This window comes from Thermobia domestica, chromosome 12 (genome assembly GCF_964235325.1).
Source record: "Thermobia domestica chromosome 12, izTheDome1.hap1.1, whole genome shotgun sequence".
NCBI lineage: Eukaryota > Metazoa > Arthropoda > Insecta > Zygentoma > Lepismatidae > Thermobia > Thermobia domestica.
In genome coordinates this window covers 207373171-207395171 of record NC_137465.1, presented here as the reverse complement: position 1 = coordinate 207395171, position 22001 = coordinate 207373171, and the positions used below count along the sequence as shown (strand labels likewise).

The window sequence follows — 22001 nt, the reverse complement described above, 5'->3', positions numbered from 1 at the left end:
TTGTTTTTAGATCGTACCTTATAGCTTTGCTAAGTTTGGGAAAGCGATCGAGGCGCTCCAGAGTTATGCTGGAACACATACATGTACAGTACATACATCCATTTATATAATATTAAATGTCCCTATTGTACCGTTAAAAAAACTGAAAAACATGTCTGTTTATTTTCAGTAACAAGCAGGGCCATGCCGTGGGGAGGGGGGCCAGCGGGGCGATGGCCCCGGGCGCCGAAGTAATTGGGGCGAAAAATTCGTGAGAAAAAGGAAAAAGATAGGAAAAATTGCTTGGAATATATGTATGGGGGCGCCGTCGTATACTCTCGCCCCGGGCGCTGATTTTCCACGGCACGGCCCTGGTAACAAGTTTATATACAGTTTCATGTTCTCAGCTTGAGTGGTCCCTGAGATATTCGATTTTTCGGTTATAAATAATGATCCCTCTCCCCCCTCCCTCTTTTGAGATATGCATTTGTCAAAGAAATATATAGAAACGCAGTTCGAGGCAGATGGTAACTACATATATATATTTTAAATGGTTCAGCCGTTTCCCCATGAAGTGATCACAAAGATCAGTTTTATTTTTATATAATACACTAGCAGAATACCCGTTCTTCGCACGGGGAGAATAGTTTCATTTTGCACATAAAGGGCTGAATTTCGATTTAAACGACATCGGAAGTGTCACTGTTCGTCTCAGCGATTCCGAAAACTATGGATTCACACTAACATCGGTCATTTTCTATCATTTATATATATATATATTCCCTCCGCTAAGTTGCACCGTCAAAATGAAATGATAAAAACAATTCCAAGTCCGAACTTCATCTATGTTACAAATTTGGTCAGATCGGTCGGATGGTTCAGGGGTTATGAAGTTACAAACATAGTTACTTTTAATTTTATATATTAGATTTCAACAGTGCCTCGAATAATTTTACCTGCAATTCAGTTTCTAAACTCGACACAGGAAGAGAAGTCCTTTGCTGGAACAATGCACAACACATTGGAGTTGCAAAAGTAAGGAAGACTCCTGTGAGAAGAACCTGCAGAGGAGCATTCACTATTGGAAACCTTCGCAGTATGCCTCGCCTCTCTAAGCTATTCATTATAATTGGTACAGAGACTGAAAAGAAGTAACATCAAGTTAAAAATAAAACAAAAATTAAAAAATAAAGGTCGTATTTGGCGCGCAGAATACATAAGATTTGAAAGAGTTTATCACTCAATTGTCTGCTTCAAAGAGAACGTAAAAATATTTCCCACAATATACTAAATTGACATTCTATCCTTGATATTATCTCTAATAAATAGACGTTCTTTATTTTTACCATATATTTTAGCATTTACGTGGTCTGGCAATAAAGTAACGAGACACATCTGATGAAACAAAAATCAATGGAATTATTCTAACAGATCTTATGCTTCTATACGTCCACTCAAAGGCCACACCATTTTAGGCAGCATCTTTGAAATGAAATGAAATCCTTGAGTTTTACGTCCCACGCATATGCTGGCTAGGCTAAAGGAGACGGTGATGATGAGAAATGAAAGAAATGGTGGAATGAAGTAAGTGGGAGGAAACGTGAGAACCCCGAGAAAATCCACGCACACGGTGTTTGTCCACCACAAAATTCACTTGGCGAGAGCCGGGATCGAACCGGGGACCCCATGCACCAGAAGTGAACTCTCTACCACTGAGCCACCGCGGCCCAGGCAGCACCTTTGAATCTTATATTCTGGTATGTTCTAGAAAGCGTGTGCGTTATAGATCTTTGGAGATAATTATCCACACTCTATCATCTATGGTATATAAAAGTGATAGCATGTCAAATACCTGAAAGTAAGATTTGGCAAAGCAACCATCTTTCGGAGGACGCCAGAAGAAAATAGTTAACTATGCCTGACGGTTAGAAATTATGAGTAGTACTTTATCTCGCAAGTGTAATGACTTCTAACTTTCCAATTTCTCGTAACTACTCTGGCTCCATCTTCAGGAGAAAAAAATAGTTAAAACTAAACAGCAGAACAAGGAACAAGAAGGTTCACAAGAAGTCTAGAATTTGCGTAAAACCCAAACCTCGCAGCAGTGAATCTACTTCAGTAAATTATCAATTGCAATGGCTCTGACACGTGCTGGTGCTATTTTATTCTTTTTCCTTTAATTTTCTTTCTAGATGCAGAAGTTATAAAATAGTGGAAATCATGTTTTGTACAACGAAGATTCAATTTTATTTTTTAAAAAAGGGGTAAAAATTTACTTGAATTTCAAATTTTAAATTCGTCTTTTTTATAATCTTAATAATTACAATTTGATATTTTGAATCTTTTAAATGTCTCGAAAAACTTGGAATCGGTAATTCTTTACACTTGAAATCATGATATGTCTCTCTTGATTCCAGTACAAAAGTGTATCTGATATTACTTATACTACCAGAATCAAGGAAGGCGTATGTGATTCGAAACCACGACTTTGAAAAGAAGACATATCCAAAAATTAAGTTTCTTAAGGTTTTGCTAATGTACTGTTTTCTTTTGTCACGTTTGAGGTGGTAACATTATCGTCGACCTTGAGCTGAGTCACCAGGGTTTATGTAGCAACGAAAGCTGGTGTTGTGGAAAAGTGACACTTGTGAAATTGCACACCGATTCAAGACGTCGCGAAGTGCGAAGTACGCAAAAATCGACCTATGACACTACACAAGTTGTAACGGTCCCGAGATGTCAAGGATAATATTTCATGAAACTATGACATAGAAAAAATGAGCAGGCACAGAGTATCCAAAATCTTGACTAAGAAGCACAAACAGAAGCGGGGGAGTTAAACGGTACGAAGAGGAAAAGAATGTTTTTTTTAGGACTATATTGTAAAGTTCTGCTTGTGCAGGTATAGGCAGAGCATAGGTAGAGCAAATTACAGTCCGGAATAGTTTTCCCTCTACCGACTTTTCTTACAAAAAAAAAAAGGGGGGCCGCGGTGGCTCAGTGGTAGAGCGTTCACCTCTGGTGCTTGGGGTCCCGGGTTCGATCCCAGCCCCCGCCAAGTGAACTTTGTGGTGAACAAACACCGTGTGCGTGGGTTTTCTCGGGGTTCTCCCACTTTCTTCATTCCACCATTTCATTCATCACTCATCATCACCGTCTCCTTTAGCCTCGTGGGACGTAAAACTCAAAGATTTCATTTCATTTTTTTTTTCTTCTTACAAAATTCTCTTTAAACAATACAGTATATTACAAATACTATAAATACTTTAATGTAATTCCTCTAATACTGGCTACAAAGAGGTGTACCAAGGCCCGAACACCTTAGCGCATGATCTCTACACAGCTCCGAGCAAGTTAGGTGGAGTGGATTTTAGGATCTCGAATGTTCCGCGCAAGCAGTGAGGGGGTTAAGAGTCACAGAGCTCCGAAGCAAGCTAGGTGACTGAGGTTAGGAAGCCCAACAGAGCTCCGCGCAAGCTACGAGGGCACAGAGGAAGCTTAGAGTTCCGGGCAAACCAGAGGCTTTGAGTTAGGTACCTCCTAGAGCCACTCACGGGCAAGCTATAGAAGGAGTGACCAGTCACAGTTGATGCCTCTCGTTGAAATCCTCTCTTTTATATAGGTGTTCCAAGTGTGATTGTGGGGCTGTTGTTCCAATGCTGTCATATGACCAGTGGTGCCATTGCTGTCCCTGTCGTCTGCGTCTATAGTAATCCATAGTAAGACACACATGGTCGATGTTTGTCATTATAAGCACATGTCGGCTGACTGTAAACAAAACCATCTGGGAAGATAAAAATCGCTTCAATGATGGCATAAGCATTCGTCTGCAACCAAAATGTTCAAAACGAGAAGACAGTAGATATCTATGACGCGGAGAGAAATATCTGGATACCGCGACGACAGTGTGGAAAAATAAGTGTCCCATGTCAGATATTCTTGGGGCATTATCTTCAGATGGTACATAAATGCAACGGAGGAACACACATTTTCCAGATATGTCTCAGTTTTAGAACACCAAATTAATATTTTTAGGATTATTACCCCCAAAATTTAATACGAATCAGGTACAGAAGTCATTCTTTATTATACATTTTTATTATATATAGAAGTACAAAACTAAATCTGAACTCCGAAAGATCAACATACCAATCTTCGAATACTTCGTAACGTAGGGGCATGTTGGCTCAGTGGTAGAGCGCTTACCTCTGGTACATTGGATCCCTGATTCGATCCCCGGCCAAGTAAGTTTGTGGTGGACAACATTGTGTCCGTGGGTTTTCTTAGGGAATTCCCGTTTCCTCCCACCTTCTTATTCCATCATCATTCACTTGATTTAATCATCGTCAACCTTAGCCTAACGGACAAAATCGTGGGACGTTAAACTCAAAGATTTCATTTCATTTCACTTGGTAACGTCAACACCAAAAAGGAAAAAATAATAAAGTTATCACAAGTGGTAGTTGCGCGAAGTGTACTAATTACTGGGAGATTAGGCAAGTTTTATTGAATTAGATCACGGTTCTATAGATAGATCATCATTAAAAAGACCGAAATCAAAAGTGTTCCAAAAATTGGCAAGTTTACGAGTCCTTAAACGGAAAGCTTGCGACACAGCTACTAGTTTCCAATTATGGTTTCCAGTATGAATTCAACTATTACGTTTGAAGGTTGTTTTCAAAAAAATTGCAATCTTTTAACTAATATTTTGAGTCTTGGAAAAACAAACTGTGAAATATGAGATCGAAAACATGTAAACAAACCAAAGGATTCATTCTTATTGAACAGAAATGTACCAAATCGTGAAATACGTTTAATAACTAGTGTACTTACACATTCCAGGAAACGCCATCCCAATTCTGCTAAGAACTACTAAACTAACTCCAACTTTAGCTGCCGTTTTGGAATCTCCAAGTCTATTATTATTAGCATCAAACACTGGAATTCCTTCTCGAATTTCTCTGAAACATTGATAATCAATACATTAAATTACAGCATCAAAGGTAACTGCAAGGGAAATTGACTGACTGTTAATTATGAACTTAGAAACTGAATTACTCATGCTGCCGAGGGTGGCCAGAACATGCTGCTGAGAAGAAACTGAATTACTCAGATCACCTTCAGACAATATGCCAACGCACTCAAAAATCATTTTAACTTACATGTAATTGTAATACCTAAAAATATCTTGCATTTCCTAGCTTTCCGCTCTCCACTAGACCTTATTCATGGCGTGGGATCACGGTGGCTCAGTGGTAGAGCGTTCACCTCTGGTGCATGCGGTCCTTGGTTCGATCCCAGCTCGCGCCAAGTGAGCTTTGTGGTAGACAAACATCGTATACGTGGGTTATCTCGGGGTTCTCCTGTTTCCTCCCACTTTCTTCATTCCACCATTTCCTTCATTTTTCATCGCCGTCTCCTTTAGCCTAGCCGGCATAACGTTTGACGTAAAACTTAAAAAATTCATTTCATTTCACTTCACTTATTCATGGCGGGTAGAAACAGTAGGAAAAATAATAAAATCAGGAAGATAAAAAGAACGAACACACCGAGGTAGAGCAGTGAAAAGAACACCTTGTTTTAACTCCCTATCACAAGTCGCATGGTAGAGGAAGATTTGTATTTATTTTGTCCAGGAAGATAAGGAGGCCAGCGCATGATTTTTGGTTTTGTGCCAATGCATGTATTTTTTAATTACTGTCTCCCATTCTTTGTTTGAAAAAAAAAAGTACTATTAGAATATGTTGTATTTATTGGATAGTTTCCACAAAAAGAAATAAACATGTAAACTCACAAATGGCTTCACATTCTACTTGCGATATACTAACTGATAACTGTATGAAAACAGTTATTATGCCCTAAATATATGTAATATATGACATTCTCACACTTCACTATTGAAAACACACAACACTATAATAATCACTTGTTTATTAATGAAACTGTACGTATTCTTTCACAAAAACAATTCATATGCCTTGCAGAAAATTATCGCTATACACGAGGAGTGATCAGAAAGTAAGGTTACAAAGCCCGCAGTGAAACGTGTATATATTATTTCATACAACCAATACAGACAACAGACAGTAGTACATACATTAGGTTATCCTTCGACATAGTCTCCATATCCGTTAAGGCACTTGTGCATCGTGGGATGAGTATGAAGTTTTCCTCTTGGTAAAGATATTGTCCTTGTGTGTTTAGCCATGTTGTCACGAAGTGTTTCCCCTCCTTGTCTGAAGCGAAGCGACAGCCTCCTAGGCGATTCTTCAAGTGCGGGAACAAGTGAAAATCACTTGGAGCAAGGTCCGGGTTGTAGGGAAGGTGGTTGATGATGTCCCAGCGAAACTGCTTCAGCAGCGTGCTGAGTCGGCCACTGCGCTCTTCGTCGGTGACGTTTTCTTTACCAGCCGCAATCTTTCGATACCATTCTGCGACATTCTGACGAGACATTACAGTCTCTCCGTAAATCTCTACCAACTGCCGGTGAATTTTAGCCGCGGTGCATGTTTCGCACACAGAAATCGAGTAACTGAAAGGACTTCTTCGCGAGACCAGTTATCCACATGACTCGCCATTTGTGTTTACCTACAACTAGCGCTGTAGGTGGCGCGTGGCTGAAATTGCACAGTTGCCAACTCCATGAATTAAAATTACTACACACTTCTCATTCCTCGAGCTCCTCCGTGGCTAAGCGGTTAGCGTACGCGCCTTTGGCGTGGGAGGTCCGGGTTCGATTCCCGGCGGGAGCTCATGTGGTTCCGATTCCACGTTAAACAGTAGGTCCACGTCTCATATAGCCTCGCTGTTGAAAAGGGACGTAAAACTCAAAATCAACTCAACTCAACTTCTCATTCCTCTGTAACAGATGAAACTTCAGAAATATCGGTCTTGTAACTTTAGTTTCTGATCCTCCCTCGTATATATTAATTCAGGGTGTTTTAATTTTGTGTGCCATATATGACTTGTTTCTAACATATTCAACTTCCAATGATTTCCATAGTATATAACTGGTGTACTTACTTCAGTCTCATCATAGGAATGTTTACGCAATTTGCAGCTGCTACAGCTGCCAATGGAACAAAACGACCAATTAAAGGTGGTGCAGTCTGAAAAGATAAAAGCAAAATCTAAGTAAAATTAATAAACATTATCAAAGAAAGAACATAAATATCTCTACACGGTACTTTTTCTTTAATTTTATGGAAATTTAAGAAATTTCTTCCAAACAGTCCTCTGTATAAATAGTTCTATTTGTTCAGCATGGCGCTGTAGATGATTTTCTGAAGTACAAACAAACTCGGGAGTACTGCAACTATTATTTCCAGTTTGAAACAAATGTAAGGAAATGATGATGAAAGAATGGGAGAGAGGAAACCAAAGAAAATACATGGACACTGTCCACTTAACGTGTACATGATTTCGTATGGAACTGAAAAAACCTTTCATACCAAATATTTTTTTTTTTTTTAACTGGTGCCATTTTTATTGGCCTCACAAAAATAACATTTTAAGTTAAATTTTAATAATCATTCTACTTAGAAATTTCTGTAGTTCCTGAATTTTCTTTAAACTTCCAAGCTTCCGACTCTACCCCTGAAGTCTTGGTCACGGAGGTTAAAACAGGAAGAAAAAGAATAGAAACATCAAGGAATAAAAATGGAAGGGACTTACCAAGGGAAGACGTAAGTTGTACAGAAACACGTTGCCAAGTGCATCAGTAATCTCCAGATGAAGATGATGCAAACTAAAATATAGCAGAGTCAATTTGTGCGTTTTTTTTTTTATTTTTGAAAGATTGCCAACTCGTGTTATTATTTTTATTGTCATGCCAATGCTATTTATTCATTAAAAAAACGAAATTAAATTTAGACAATGGATGGTTGAGTGACGAATGGGGGGCGATAATTACAAAATTTTCACAGCCTTAGCATGACAATAAAAATAACATGAGTTGGCAACCTTCCAACAAGAAAGGCGCACATATTGACTCCGGCATATTTAATTTGCATCATCTTTAACTGGAGATTACTCACGCACTTGATAACGTTGTTCCGTACAACGTGTTTCCGTTCTGCTCTTCCCTTGGTAAGTCTGTTCCCTTTTTATTTCTTGATATTTCTATTTTTAATTTTTTTTTTCCTGTTTTTGTCCTCCGTGACCAAGTTTCCAAAAGAGAGTCGAAAGCTTGGAAATTTAAAGAAAATTCAGGAATTAAAAAAATCTGTAAGAAAAACGATGGTTAGAATTCCTGACCATGGTTTTGCATTGCCTAAATTTTAATAGCCAAGAACTACGGTAAAATCATTTAAAAACACAAAAATTGTAATATTTTTGAACGTGACTTTACAATTGACTTAGAAATGTCAATTCTCTTTGGTAATATTTCTGAAGCATTGCTAACTTATTTAAAAAGAAATTGTAGTTGGAAGCTTCTTCTCATTCCTAATTATCCTAAAATTCATACATTAATGTCTTTCGAATGAATACACACGAATGAGTCACGATTCACAAATACGGAAAATTTTTCGAAATGATTCGCAGAAAGTTCTTTTTTATTATTATTATTATTTGGGAGCACTTATTTCGCAACCTACGATCAGACACACGCACGAACAGTACCCTCGAAAAATACATGTCCTCGTAGTACAAAGTTTCATTGAAATACTGTTAGTACATATTAAGATATATATGTAAGTTTATTGAACCAATGATTAATTTTATAGCTAGCATATCTTGCAAGGGAGAGAGAAACGGTAAATGAAAATGAAATCTTTGAGTTTAGCGTCGCACATTTATGTCTTTTCAGGCTAAGGGAGACTATGATTAAAGCAAGTGAATGATTATGGAAAAATTGGTGGGATGAGAAAGTGGAAGGAAATCATACCCGAAAAACCCACGAACACGATACACCACAAACCTACTTGGCAGAGGATGGAATCAGGGACCTCTCGCACGAGAAGTAAGACCACTGAGTCACCGTGCCCACTTCAAGCCATAATACTAACTTATGCTATGTATGGTCATGATAATCCGATCTTTTAAACAAAGACGAATGGTAAGCTTTTTTACACAAGACCATTTCTTATAAAGTCTAAACCTGCTTTGTACCCGGTACTTCCTCGTTTTTTTATGAGAGCATTCTCCTCGATCATTCCACTATTCTGAAAAACCATTTCAAAATGCCTTAATTAGTGGTATCCGACCAGCTTCCAAGGTCCCATAAGGCCAAGGGTTAAATATCGAGAAGAAACGAGGAAGTACTAAGTACAAAGTAGGTTTAGATTTTATATTAAAATATACCCTATGGCGTCTATAATTAAGCCTGTTTTTTCTTAGTCCTCAGCTGCGACACCTTTATTATAAGCAAATTGTTTCGTCAGCTAATATGTTGATTTAATCAGTAGCAGAAAGATATGACACAATATTGAAAGGAACCTGAATCACATGAGAACAAATATGAAAAAAAAAAAAAAAAAAAACGAAAAACGAAAAAATTAAAACGCACATTATTTACATGATGAGAACAGGTAAATACTATTAAATCGTGTTGTGATATTCGTTTGTTTAAAAATCCAATTTATATCTTGACAGCAGATTCCTTTCGCTTTTATCTTAAGTTATCTTCCTGCTACCGAAAGCGTAAACAGGTAAGTGATAAAAGTATTTAGATACAATACAGACTTCCAAATGGAGGGTTAATATGGTATTACTATCATTTATTACATTGATCCTGTGCGTATTTCAGAAAAAAAAAAAAAAAAAAAAAATCTGTAAGTTGCAGGACACTGATCAACAATCACTTATCCGTTTGCACAACACTGGTCTTTGTCGTTTAATTTAATTGAAATACACCTTTTATCTAACAAGCTGTATCACTGTACGAAAGAAAATTACTTCTCACCTTAACAAGACTGTTCAGTCCTAGAGCTGTGACTAATGCACCGCCTGTAGCCAGTACGTACGAAACACCAATCTGTCTGCAACAAAGTAAAAGATTTTAGTCAGAGTGAGGAATAAACTTACAGAAAAGATTACTAATGGCAGTACAATATCTACAACATATTTAATACTGGAGATAAAAATACCTTAGCTTGTATGCAATGACACGACTTACCCAACAATTCTCAATACTTCTTTGGCAACTTCGTCAGTGTAGTCAGATATGCTGCAAGGCTATTAGTATGAATTTGGATTTCTTCCATTTTGTAGTGTTCCTTTTCCTAACATAGCCTTCTGAACTTTTCCTAACATAGCCTTCTGAAAAATACGTGGTGTTTCACCTTATTGAAAACTGAATAGTATTTTCAAATATTCTTGAGCTCCTTCGTGGCTAAGTAGTTAGCGTACGCACCTTTGGCCTGGAAGATCCGGGTTCGACTCTCGGCGAGAGTTCATGCGGTTCGGATTCCACGTTAATCAGTAGGTCCACATCTCATATAGCCTCGCTGCTGAACAAGACGTTAAACTCAAACTCGACTCGACTCACGTATTCTTAACCTAGTTGTTGCACTATCTACCTGTAGAAGTATAAAAGATGTAAGTAGTGTGTTGTAATGTAGGGAAAAAAAATTTAAAAACATTCGTAGTAGATACTAGATTGTTTTTACAGGTTTTATCTTGGAATAACAAACCGGCGAAAAGCTGTCTGCGCTGTGTACGAGTGTTTAATTTTATACGGCAACTTTTCAAAAGGCCGTTGAGTTGAGTTGATTTTGAGTTTAACGTCCCGTTCAGCAGCGAGTCTATATGATACGTGGACCTATTGATTAACGTGGAATCCGAACCACAAGCTTCCACCGGGAATCGAAGCCGGGTCTCCCACTCAAAAGGCCGTGCTTAGGAAAAAGGCCATCACAGAAAGAAAGGAATCCATATACGAGGCCTGTTGGAAAAGTATTAGACCATGGTCTTGAGAACAAAATACACTCAGATAGTGTTTTCATCGTCCTAATCCTCTTCAAACTAGTTCTCTCCTGCTTCCACACATCGAGATCAGTGGTCTTTCCACTGCTAGAAACTGGCATGGAATCCCTCGTTGGGAAATGCTGCAAAAGCAGCCGTCGCGTTGCTTTAGATGTCCTCTCGGGGGCAAAAGAGCTCCTTTCTGGTATCTTTTCATTTTTGGGAACAGTCAAATGTCTCATGAGGTTATATCCGGAGAGTAGGAAGCTTGAACCATTGAAACGTTGTGCTATGTCGAAAAAGACAATCACAGAGCCGCATGAATGGAATCATTATCCAGGTGAAGTCTGCCGGCCTTTGTTCCACAGATCTGGTCATTCCTGCAAAGTGCGTCACGAAGACAACGGTAGATATCTAAAGTGATCCCTGTACGTCCTTCCTCTACGTGCTCATCGTGCACATTGCCACAGTAGTCATAGAACGCAATCAACATTGCTTTGATTTTGCTACGCACCTGGTGAATATTTCTGAGTCTTTACAAGCCTTGACGAGGCCGGATATATCGATGTCGACTTCGTTTTCGGATCCTATCCGTACATCCACATCTTCATGATTTTAGACCAGAATCGCAACCACAGACGAGCATCCAATATAACCACTCCTTTACAACAGCAGACGGAAGTGACAGTAACGCCACCTGCAGGTGAAAAACATCACGAAACCCTCTTCCACGATGCAAAGTGTGACCAGCCTGTGCCATGTAGTTTTCCGGAAAACATAGAAGGTCGAATACTTTCCAGACAAGCTTCGTACATTTTACAGCCTAACAGTGTAATTTGATGATACTGACAAAGTTCTCAGGGAGAACGAAAACTTTCGGAAAAGTCTTCTCATCGGATACAAGGTAAGGTACTTCTATCTATTAGTATTAAAGGAAAATTGTAGAGAAGTCCGATCTTTTTTAAGGAGTCTAGTTTACCAAAAACTTTTATATATTCACTCTGTTCGTGTGTCCGTTCGGACGAGATAAAATTCAAGAGCTATCTGACGGATCACCATCAATCTTGGCTAGGATGTACAGGATCAAAACAGGAACTAAGTTCATTGATGGAGGTAAGCCATTCACCGGAAGTGATACGATTCAACCATTTCCGGTTTTAGCGTTAATCACTATAGCGAGAAATGGTTCCCTGCAATTGATAAAGCTTTCGAAGAATACATTTCACCATCTTTAACTCTGTACTGAAACCAAAAACTTCCAGTTTCAATATTCATCTACATAGAACAGAAACAATAAGAGATAGTGAGTTTAGCATTCTAAGACTAGCCATCACCTTCTCTTTTAACCTTTTATAAAAACCGGAAACGGCAGAAATGAATCACTTCCGGTTTTAACGTCGATTGCTATAGAGTAAAAAATGCTAACAAATAGCGTGAAGATGTTTTCTGTCATACACTAAGCATCCCAAGAACATATTCGATCATCTTCATTCTAATATAAGAAGAAATTTGCCACTTCCGGTTTCAATATTAATTGAGAAAATACTACTTCATTAATAAATCATGACGTATAATAAAAACCAGTTGCTATCGCAAGAAAAGGTAAATTAAAACTCCTTTACATTATGAACACAGCGACATTGCTAGCTTTATCTAAGATAATGATTTACTTTTAAAGAGATGCTGCCGATTGACGACGGACGTGACTCAGCAGTAGAACGTTACCGAATAGCACTTCCGATACAAAATATATCCTGTAGATGGAACGTTACAAACACAATTACCGTTCAGATCTTTAGAATAAACGTTACAAAGACAATAATCATTCGGAACGCTTAGAATAACATTACAAACGCAATTATCTTTCGGAATATTTAAAATAAATGTTACAAAGACCATAATCATTTGGAATATTTAGAATAAACGTTACAAACAATGATCGTTTGAAGTGCTCACAATAAACCGTTAAAACTGTAATATTTCGGAGTGATTACAATAAACGTTACAAACATTAATAGTTCGGAATATTTAAAATAAATGTTACAAACACAATAATTATTCGGAACGTTTAGAATAAACATCATAAGCAATAATCATCCGGAGTGCTTAGAATAAAGTTTACATTTACAATAATCATTCGGAATGCTTAGAATAAACGTTACAAATAGAGACCGGATGTTAGGCAAAATGCCTATTCTTTAATATTAGAGATATCATCAAAAATGACGTTTTAAAGTTTATATCGGGGTTTATAGTTTCAACTTAACCCATTAGCGCCGTGCGTGATCATATGATCACAGCAGTTAGTATTTATGAAAATAAGGCTTGTATAACATACTTTTAGAGGTTTCTTTACGCTTTATGTGTTGACTACTAGGAGAAGGTTCTGGTAACGATATTCAGACAAAACAAATTCCACATTGTGTCGTGAATGTAACCTAGAGGCACAGATATCCGCAACGCGTCAGAAATACAAGAAATATGGCATCGTCCTCGTAGTAAGTATGGAAAAAGAATCTTATATCTTATCCTTTCAAATTATTTTCTGCTGGGTTATGTTTTAGAGTTGTCAAAAGTTGTTACAGATTATATTCCACTCATCTGAAAATATTTGGGTCACGGTTATTGACGTTTTCCATCAGTGTTATCATATGAACACGCAAGGCGTTTAAGTAGCTTTTTCTCTTACGTACGTACGTATAGGTGTCGATAATACAGTAAAATTTTGCAGGTACAGTATATCAATTTAGAACAGTTTGTACATGCTTTCAGTTGACTTACTTTATTCTTTTTACTTTATTATTATTATTATTATTATTATTATTATTATTATTATTATTATTATTATTATTATTATTAATGCCTTTTGGAACTCATGTTACTGGTAATTAAATGTTTGCCCTTTAGATACAGAGGTCTTTCACTTCAACAAATTCTTGATTCTTTAGAATCACATGACATGCAAGACATATATGCTGAGCCTCCAAAACCTAATGTCTTTTCGGATGAAGATTCAGGAAAAGAGGATGGAAATGGACTCATCGAGAACCTTACATGGCGACAACTTACCAGTCATGCTGAAGTTGTTTTTACAGATAATACTCAACTTGGTGAAGATGATGTGACAACTCTGTTGTCACAACTGCGTCTACTTCTAACGGGTTTCAGCCTATTTTTAATGTGGAGCAAAATTCCCAAAGTGAAAAGAGGAAGTACTCGTGTGTATGAATTCGGCGAATATCAGCAAACACATGGAACTTACTGATCAAACGGACGAGGATTTCTCATATTATAGAATTAGAATCAAGTCCAAAAAATGGTGGATGAGTGATGTATCGCACAAAACGCATGTCTAATGTTGAGAAAAGTCAGAATAGACATCTCACACTTAGAATTTGGAAGACATATTGTTTAAACTTATTTGCAAAGGTATAAAACCATTCTATTAGATGCAGGGCTTCCATCCATTTCTGAGTACAGCAGTCAGCAATACCATGTAAGGAATGAGATTTGTCTTTATGGATGAAACCACTTTGTGGTTCGGTCTAAACGTAAACGTTGTGGAAGGACACTATGTTCAAGCACAGTACTTACGAAATGTTTCGAATATAGCATGGGTTTGTGTACCTACCGACATTTTTTTTTTCAATTACCATAAAGTTCCATAGATAATGGGCTTCATAACATGACAATTCCATAGTCCAAATACTGTGCTTATTTTTGTCTTCTAAAGTGTAAACATTTCTAAGACAGAGAATGTTTCTTTTCTCTTCCATATTTGTTAATAATTGAATGGGTGAGTTGAAAAAGGAACATATTCCAAAAACCTCAACTTTCAAACGCTGGGTGGAAACATGAACAAATTCCAGTAATATCTTCGATTTTTCCCACATACGTTCCCCTAGACTTCAGTAAAGATGACCTAAAATTAATGAATGCATTCCTTGTTCCTCTCAAGGTGGTGCAAGTACATATAAAATGAATATAACCATACCAGTTTTGCTTGCCTATTTTCTGGAATGTGTACCTTTTTCAACTCACTCGTTCAATTTAACAGGGCAACCACTTAATCTTGATATACGAAAGTACTTAAACGCCTAGCGTGTTCATATGATCACGGGCCACCCCCAAAAAAACCGCTTACGTCACGAACTCAAAATTTCTCGTAAGTGGTCCTTACACCTAAATAACTCAAAATTACAAATTTCACCGAAATTAAAAACAAAAAATAATTTCGGCGTTAATGGGTTAAGCCAATTTTACTTGTCTATTTGGCCTCTATTTCGCCCATTCCTGCCTAAATAATTGCTTTAGTGCCTAATGTTGCCTATTCTGTGCATTTTCTTCAAAATAAGACTTTATTGGAGAAAAAATATATAATTTAGTACTTCAAGAAAGGATTCTGTCTCTTTCGAGAAATATAAGTGTTGTTTGTAGTGATAAGATGTCCTAAAGGTTTGGACTGCTATGTGTACTGATAAAGTGTATAAACATTGGACTGTTATGTGTAGTGATAAAGTGCTGTAGAGAATGTACTTACCAAATATACATGGAATACATGTCAAACTTCGTTATTATACCTATTAACAAACAGGTATGTTTCTATATTCTTTGAACATTATCTATGATTTCAATTTATGTTTCTAATTGTATTGAGTATTTATCTTCATTATTTAAAGTTATATTTTAGTGTTTATTTTACTGCCTATATTTAAATTTTAAGTGCCTATTTGCCTGCCTATTTTGCAGGATTTTAATGCCTAAACATCCGGTCTCTAGTTATAAGCAATAATAGTCCAGAGTGCTTAGAAATAATGTTACATTTAAATAATCATTTGGAATGCTTAGAATAAACATTACAAACAATGACTGTCCATAGTGCTTACAATCAACGTTAAAACTGTAATATTTCGGAGTGATTAAAGTACACGTTACAAACAATACTAGTTCGGAATATTTAAAATAAACGTTACATACATAATAATCGTTTGAAATGCTTAGATTACAATATAGAAATTTCATCCCTCAACATATCCTTCCTCTCCTTGGAGCTTCAGAAGTAAGACGAAAGTTTCCCGTATAACAAAGTAAAATTTCACAGGCTACATGTCGCTAGATGCAAGTGCATTCTGGTCTAGTAGCTAATGCGCACCTTTAGCGCACTCGGTCCCGGGTAGGATTCCCAGTAGAAAACCACCGAACGCAAGTATTTTTCCTTCGCAATTTACCACTAATTACGAACTTTCGATCTAATGTGCAGACCTTGTTCATGTAACGTCCACGAGTAACACCTATGCATTGAATAGAAATTCCGTAATAAATAAAATGAAATTAAATCTTTCAGCTTTTTAAATCGCGTGAACGGATGATTAATGAAAGTAAGTTACTATGAAAGAATTGATAAAATAGAATGTGGGAGGAAACGGGAGAACTCTGAGAATACCTAAAGACACGTTGTTGTCCACCACAAACTCACATGGCCTAGGATTGATCCAGCAGGGCGTCTATCGGTCACGAAATCAGAAAATGGCCATAAAAGTCAAGAAAAAGTCATGAAATTTAGCTTTTGGGTCATGATTTTTTTTTAAATCTGTACAAATATAAAGACAGACTGGAAAATTTTCTTCTATAAAATGCCAAAAATGTCTATGGTCGACTTTAGACGCTACCAAATCGCAAGCAAAGCACGCTTCTATCGCATGCATGAAAATTTGGCCTAGTTTGCATCCAAATTTGCTCTTGAGATTGTGCTTCAGTTGGCATCATTGAGCAGTGGCGATGCAAATCGCATCGCATTGCCGAAACCACCTACGCATCTAACCAGTTCATTCAACTGTGAGACGACACGAAGTGCTAAAAAAACATAGGTACTATTATTAGTTTTTGAATGCTACGAAATTTTATGGCTTGGTAAAGAAAAGGTCACGAAAAAGTAACGAAATTTCATTTTGCTATTTTAGTAGACACTCTATCCAGGGATTCTCGTGCTAGAGGTGAGAGCTCTAACACTGAGCCAACGTGTCCTAATTTTGTAATCAGTACAGTGTGGAGTGTGAGGAATGTTACAACTTTTCCTGTCTGGCTTGGACAGTCAGAGAGGAAAGTAATTTTTTATACTTAAAATTCTCCTTACATTATCACGAAACTTTATGAAATAGATATTAACTAACTACATTAATAAGCTGTATGCACTGCCTGCATAAAATAAACAATAAGTCAATAAATTCTCCATAAGTAAAAATATATATATATATATATAAATACAAAAAAATCATATACTTACTTAGTTGTAACAGGAGAATCTCCACTCCTGTTTGTATAATTAACTATTGCATTAAAGGACTGGTTGATCCACTGCCAGAAAACTACTGCTGGTGTGCTCCTAAAACAGACAAGATTTACAGTGTACATCATTACTTCCATAATACTGCAACTGCGAATAATCCTACCTAACAAATCTTCACTTGGCAAAATGTTTAAAAAGAATGAAACAGAAGATAAAATGAAACGAAATCTTTTGAGTTTTACGTCCCCGGTTATGCCAGCTAGGCTAAAAAAGATGATGATAAAGGAATGAAATGAAGAAAGTATGAGGAAACGGGAGAACCCCGAAAAACATACGAACACGGTGTTTGCCTACTACAAAGCTCATTTGGCGCAAGCGGGGATCGAACTAGACCCCCCACGCACCAGATGTGAACGGGTTCTACCACTGAGCACCGTGCCTCCCAGTAGATAAAATGGTAGCAGAACTTGATACATATTGATTAATGTGTAAATTGTGCAACTGTCCCAATCATCGATCTTTTCATCTATTTCAGAATTAAAAAGGAAAAGATAGAATTTCGAAATAACTTAAAGCAGCCATAGAATGCATATTTATATATATATATATATATATATATATATATATATATATATATATATATATATATATATAGAGAGAGAGAGAGAGAGAGAGAGAGAGAGAGAGCTAGCTCTGCATCCCTGAAACAAATATCAAAACAATTTGTTTCAAAGCAATAAAAATTTGCTTAGATACAATTACGAAGGTCAAGAACACAAGAAATACGACAACGCAACTAATCAGGAAACTCTTTTTATGCAATGGTTCTTAAACTCATGTGATAAATGTGTTAACTTCTTGTTAAGAAAACAAAAAATTATACAAATTAAGTTGTAGAAAAGTTAGCAAAAGTATAAAACAAAAATAAACGGTGATTACATACATTAGTTAAAAAGATTTTATTGTATAAAATGTTAAGGTTTTCATATAGCTTGCACGGACTCAGATATTACTGTATATTGAATTCATGATTATGTCCAATTTAAACTACTCGCTGAGCGAAACAATACATTTATTATAAAAATTATTAACGTGTAACAGTTTAGACAATTATCCACTTTGGCTTCGTCAGACACTGTAAATCTGCAGTGAAACTATTACAATTAATATTCTTTTACAATAAACGTATTGTTTCGCTCAGCAAGTAGTTTAAATCGAATATACAGGGTGTCCGAGAAGTCCTTCCCTGATTACAGAAATTGATAACTCAGGCTAGAAATAAGATAGAAATATGAAACTGGTGTTGAATTGTTTACAAACTATAAAAGTTTTTGTCAAGGATGAGGTCTACCGAACACGTGTACCAGATCTTGAAACCCTGCAGCAACGAATAACCACAGTCGTTGCATCGATCCCTCCAGTGATGTTGGCTAAAGTGTGGATGGAAATTGAATATCGCCTAGATGTGCTACCAAGGGTGCTCATGTGGAAGTGTACTGATGTGACCAAAACTTTTATAGTTTGTAAACAATTCAACACCAGTTTCATATTTCTATCTTATTTCTAGCCTGAGTTATCAATTTCTGTAATCAGGGAAGGACTTCTCGGACACCCTGTAAGTCTACTAAAAGCAAAGCTTGTATAACGGAAAATGATTACGTCATCGCAACTCCTCTCCTGACAAAGGTGCCAGTGATGCCTCGAGATAAGTTTGTTTTGATATTTATTTCCAGGATACAAGGTATGAATAATTTTCTCTTTCATGCTTTCTGAAATCAATTTACTAGATGTCAATGTTCGAATATAATAGAAATTACTTTTTTTTCCTAATTACTTGTATTCTCCTTAGTACAGAAAGACAAAAAGGGTATATATCAATATCAACAACTAAACAGGTTATACTTACTTGTAGAATGTCAACATACAGCCGGTGATCATCATGTTCATGGGAACTTGAGCAGACATTCGGCCAATTAACACCATCTTCTCTCCGGTATCTGGATGAAATGCAGAGTCATATATATGTTTTGCTTGCCACAGTTTTTCTTCTGTTAAACCTGGTATAACCTCGCCAGCTCTGCAACAAAGAATATTTTCTTAAATACAAAGAAACAAATCCTCTTGATCAGTAATGGCTCAAAATACTCTATTGTTAATAAAAATTGCAACACAACGAAAGAAAAAAGTGCAATTAAATGTATACCACTGATTCGTTACACAAATCAGCGAGCGAAGTAGCTCAAGTGGTAGAGCGTTGGCTCCGCATTCGGGAGGTTGTGGGTTCGAATCCCGCTGCCGACCATCCTGACTGATGTTTTCCAGGGTTTCCCTCAGTCCTACCAGGCAAATGCCGGGATGGTACCTACTAAACAGGCCCTGGCCGATACCTTCCCAAATCCTTTCCATTGTTGTTGTTGTTGTTGGATAACCAGTGTAAAATGGCCTCTGAGCTGTATCTGGTGATTGTCAAATAAATAAATAAATGATTACTATTTCAGAACTGTCTAACACCTCTAACTCTGATAAATCAGTATGGCATGTGCTATATAAATCAAAGTCTCTATACGTCCTGGCATGGAGTCAAACAGGCGTTGGGTGCGTCTGAGGAATCACCTGCCATGCTGCTTATATATGAATCCACGAATTATAAAATTAAAATTCGGAGTACATATTATCCCAAACTTCTTCACGAAAACCATATTCTTCATTAGAAGAAATCTCGAAAAACCATTTGACCATTCAATGCAACTTTTTCGTTATTTAAAAAAAAAAAAAAAAAAAAAAAAAAAATCGTACTTAGAGAACTAGTGTCCGAACATTGAGAGTGAAAGAGTATTATTTAAGTTTTAAAATTATCGAAGTATACCTATTTGTCTATGGTGTATTATGTACGTATGACACCGTGAGATGAATTATATATCATCTCTGCAATGAATGAGTAAAGTAATTTCATAACTTTGGCTCTTTACCTAAGTGCAAGGATCCAAACTCTTATTTTCGGATCCAGAAAACGTCTACTTAGTAAAGAAAACATAGGTTGGTGTATGTTTCACTTTATTTTCATATAAATACGTTTGTTTACTTTCCTTATCCTCGAGCCACTTGCTCTTTACAGTTCCTTCTTTTGCAAATATACACAAAAATTGCAATTCTGCCCTTCTTTAATAATATCTACATGTCAATGCAAAACACAAGCATTGTAAGTTCTTTATATATAGGTCATGTCTTCGGAACTTATCGGAAAGAAATAACGCCGGACGCAATGGCGGAAACATCTCACGCTTAACCTATATATTACAATTCAAAACGAAATCATTCAGTTGAACGTTCCATGACTACAGCCTATTACGCTAAGGGAGGCGGATGATTAAGGCAAGTGAAGGATAACGGAAGAAATGGTGGAATGAGAATGTGAGAGGAAACGCGAGTACTCCGAGAAAACCCATTGAGACGATGTCTACTACAAACCTACTTGCGAGCGGTCCCGGGTTTGACTGCCGGTGGGGGCACTCGGTCGCAAAAGTGTACAAAGCCTTTTCATGCCAGCCATCCTGAATGAAGTTTTCCTCATTCATACCAGGCAAATGCCGGGGTGGTTCCTGACTTATAGGTCCCAGGTAATCCTCCCTTCCCTTTTTCCCGGATAGTGTGCTCGCCGAGAGACATTATTCCTCATACGTGACGGGCTAAAATGGCCATAGATGCCGAAAGCTCAGAAATCTAAATCCTATAAACCTACTTGGCCGGAAACCAAACCAGAGGTAAGCGCTCTACCACTGAACCATTGTGCTCCCCCCCCCCCTCCTCTTTAAGTACAATCCAAGTCGTTAACATAGGTGTAGAAATGACTTTCTTTCTACAAATACAAGTGTACTAAGAGGTCATTTTTCAATTTTAGAAACCCTGCACCTAAAAAGCGAGATGTTTCATAATGTGATTCGATTTTTCATGTGAATAACCTCATTTGTTAAGACAGGTCACAGAACAAGTAACAAACTGCTCAGGAAAACTCCTAAAGAAGCAATAAATAACGGTGATTCACACTAGCACCTTTCAAAATAGTGATTACGAAAAAATTATTTATATTTTATTATTACGAAAAAGAACTCTACCACAGAATTAACTAATATTATTTCCTAACATTAAAATCCATGGATGATTGATTCTCACAACCAATATCGCTCGTATTAGATGAAATTGGCCAAGATCCGTCAGCCCTAGCTCTAGTGTTCTATCCGAACAATACTTTGCCACTTCTGCTTATTAATTCAAATAGCTCCTTCACTGGCTCATTTATTGAAGTAACACCGAAAGTACTGTGCCCCCTTCAAAATTAAAACCTGATCCCATGAGCACCAAAGACAGTCGTTATCCATTTAACTAATCAGGCAAACCTTTTATTACCTAATACAGGCCTTCTCAACCGATATATCGCAAACCTTTAATTTTTACGTCCCACGCTTATGCTGGTTAGGCTAAAGGAGACGGTGATATGAGAAATGAGTGAAATGGTGGAATGAAGAAAGTGGAAGGAAACGGGAGAACCCCGAGAAAACCCACGAGCCCGATATATCGCAAACTTTTTAGAATTTAAAACTAAATTTCATGGTGCATAAGCCTAGCCTTTATATGGCAATTTGATTTTTACGACGAAGCCTTTGATAGTAGGTAAAAATAAATTTTGATACATTATCCTAGTCAAAGCCCGCAATAGCAGCAACAATCCACAATACTGATCTATCTTAACCTAACCTAATTGTGTTGCAAAGCAGTGAGCGTTCAGTGAAATGAGTCATCTGTCAAAGGTTGGGAACCACTGACCTAATAAATT

General features: G+C 37.1%; 1 protein-coding gene across 2 annotated transcripts in view; it reads right to left on the bottom strand.

Annotated features, from left to right (window-relative positions):
• Positions 1-22001, bottom strand: part of LOC145666987 (sideroflexin-1-like) — a 39277-nt gene that overhangs the window by 13092 nt on the left and 4184 nt on the right. For both annotated transcript variants that reach the window (XM_081734663.1, XM_081734664.1), the window contains exons 3-8: positions 19077-19247; positions 17168-17266; positions 9884-9959; positions 7003-7088; positions 4813-4940; positions 936-1120 (exon numbers count right to left, since the gene is read on the bottom strand). In XM_081734663.1, coding sequence (XP_081590789.1) covers positions 936-1120; positions 4813-4940; positions 7003-7088; positions 9884-9959; positions 17168-17266; positions 19077-19247 — 745 coding nt within the window. The remainder of the gene's footprint in view (positions 1-935; positions 1121-4812; positions 4941-7002; positions 7089-9883; positions 9960-17167; positions 17267-19076; positions 19248-22001) is intronic.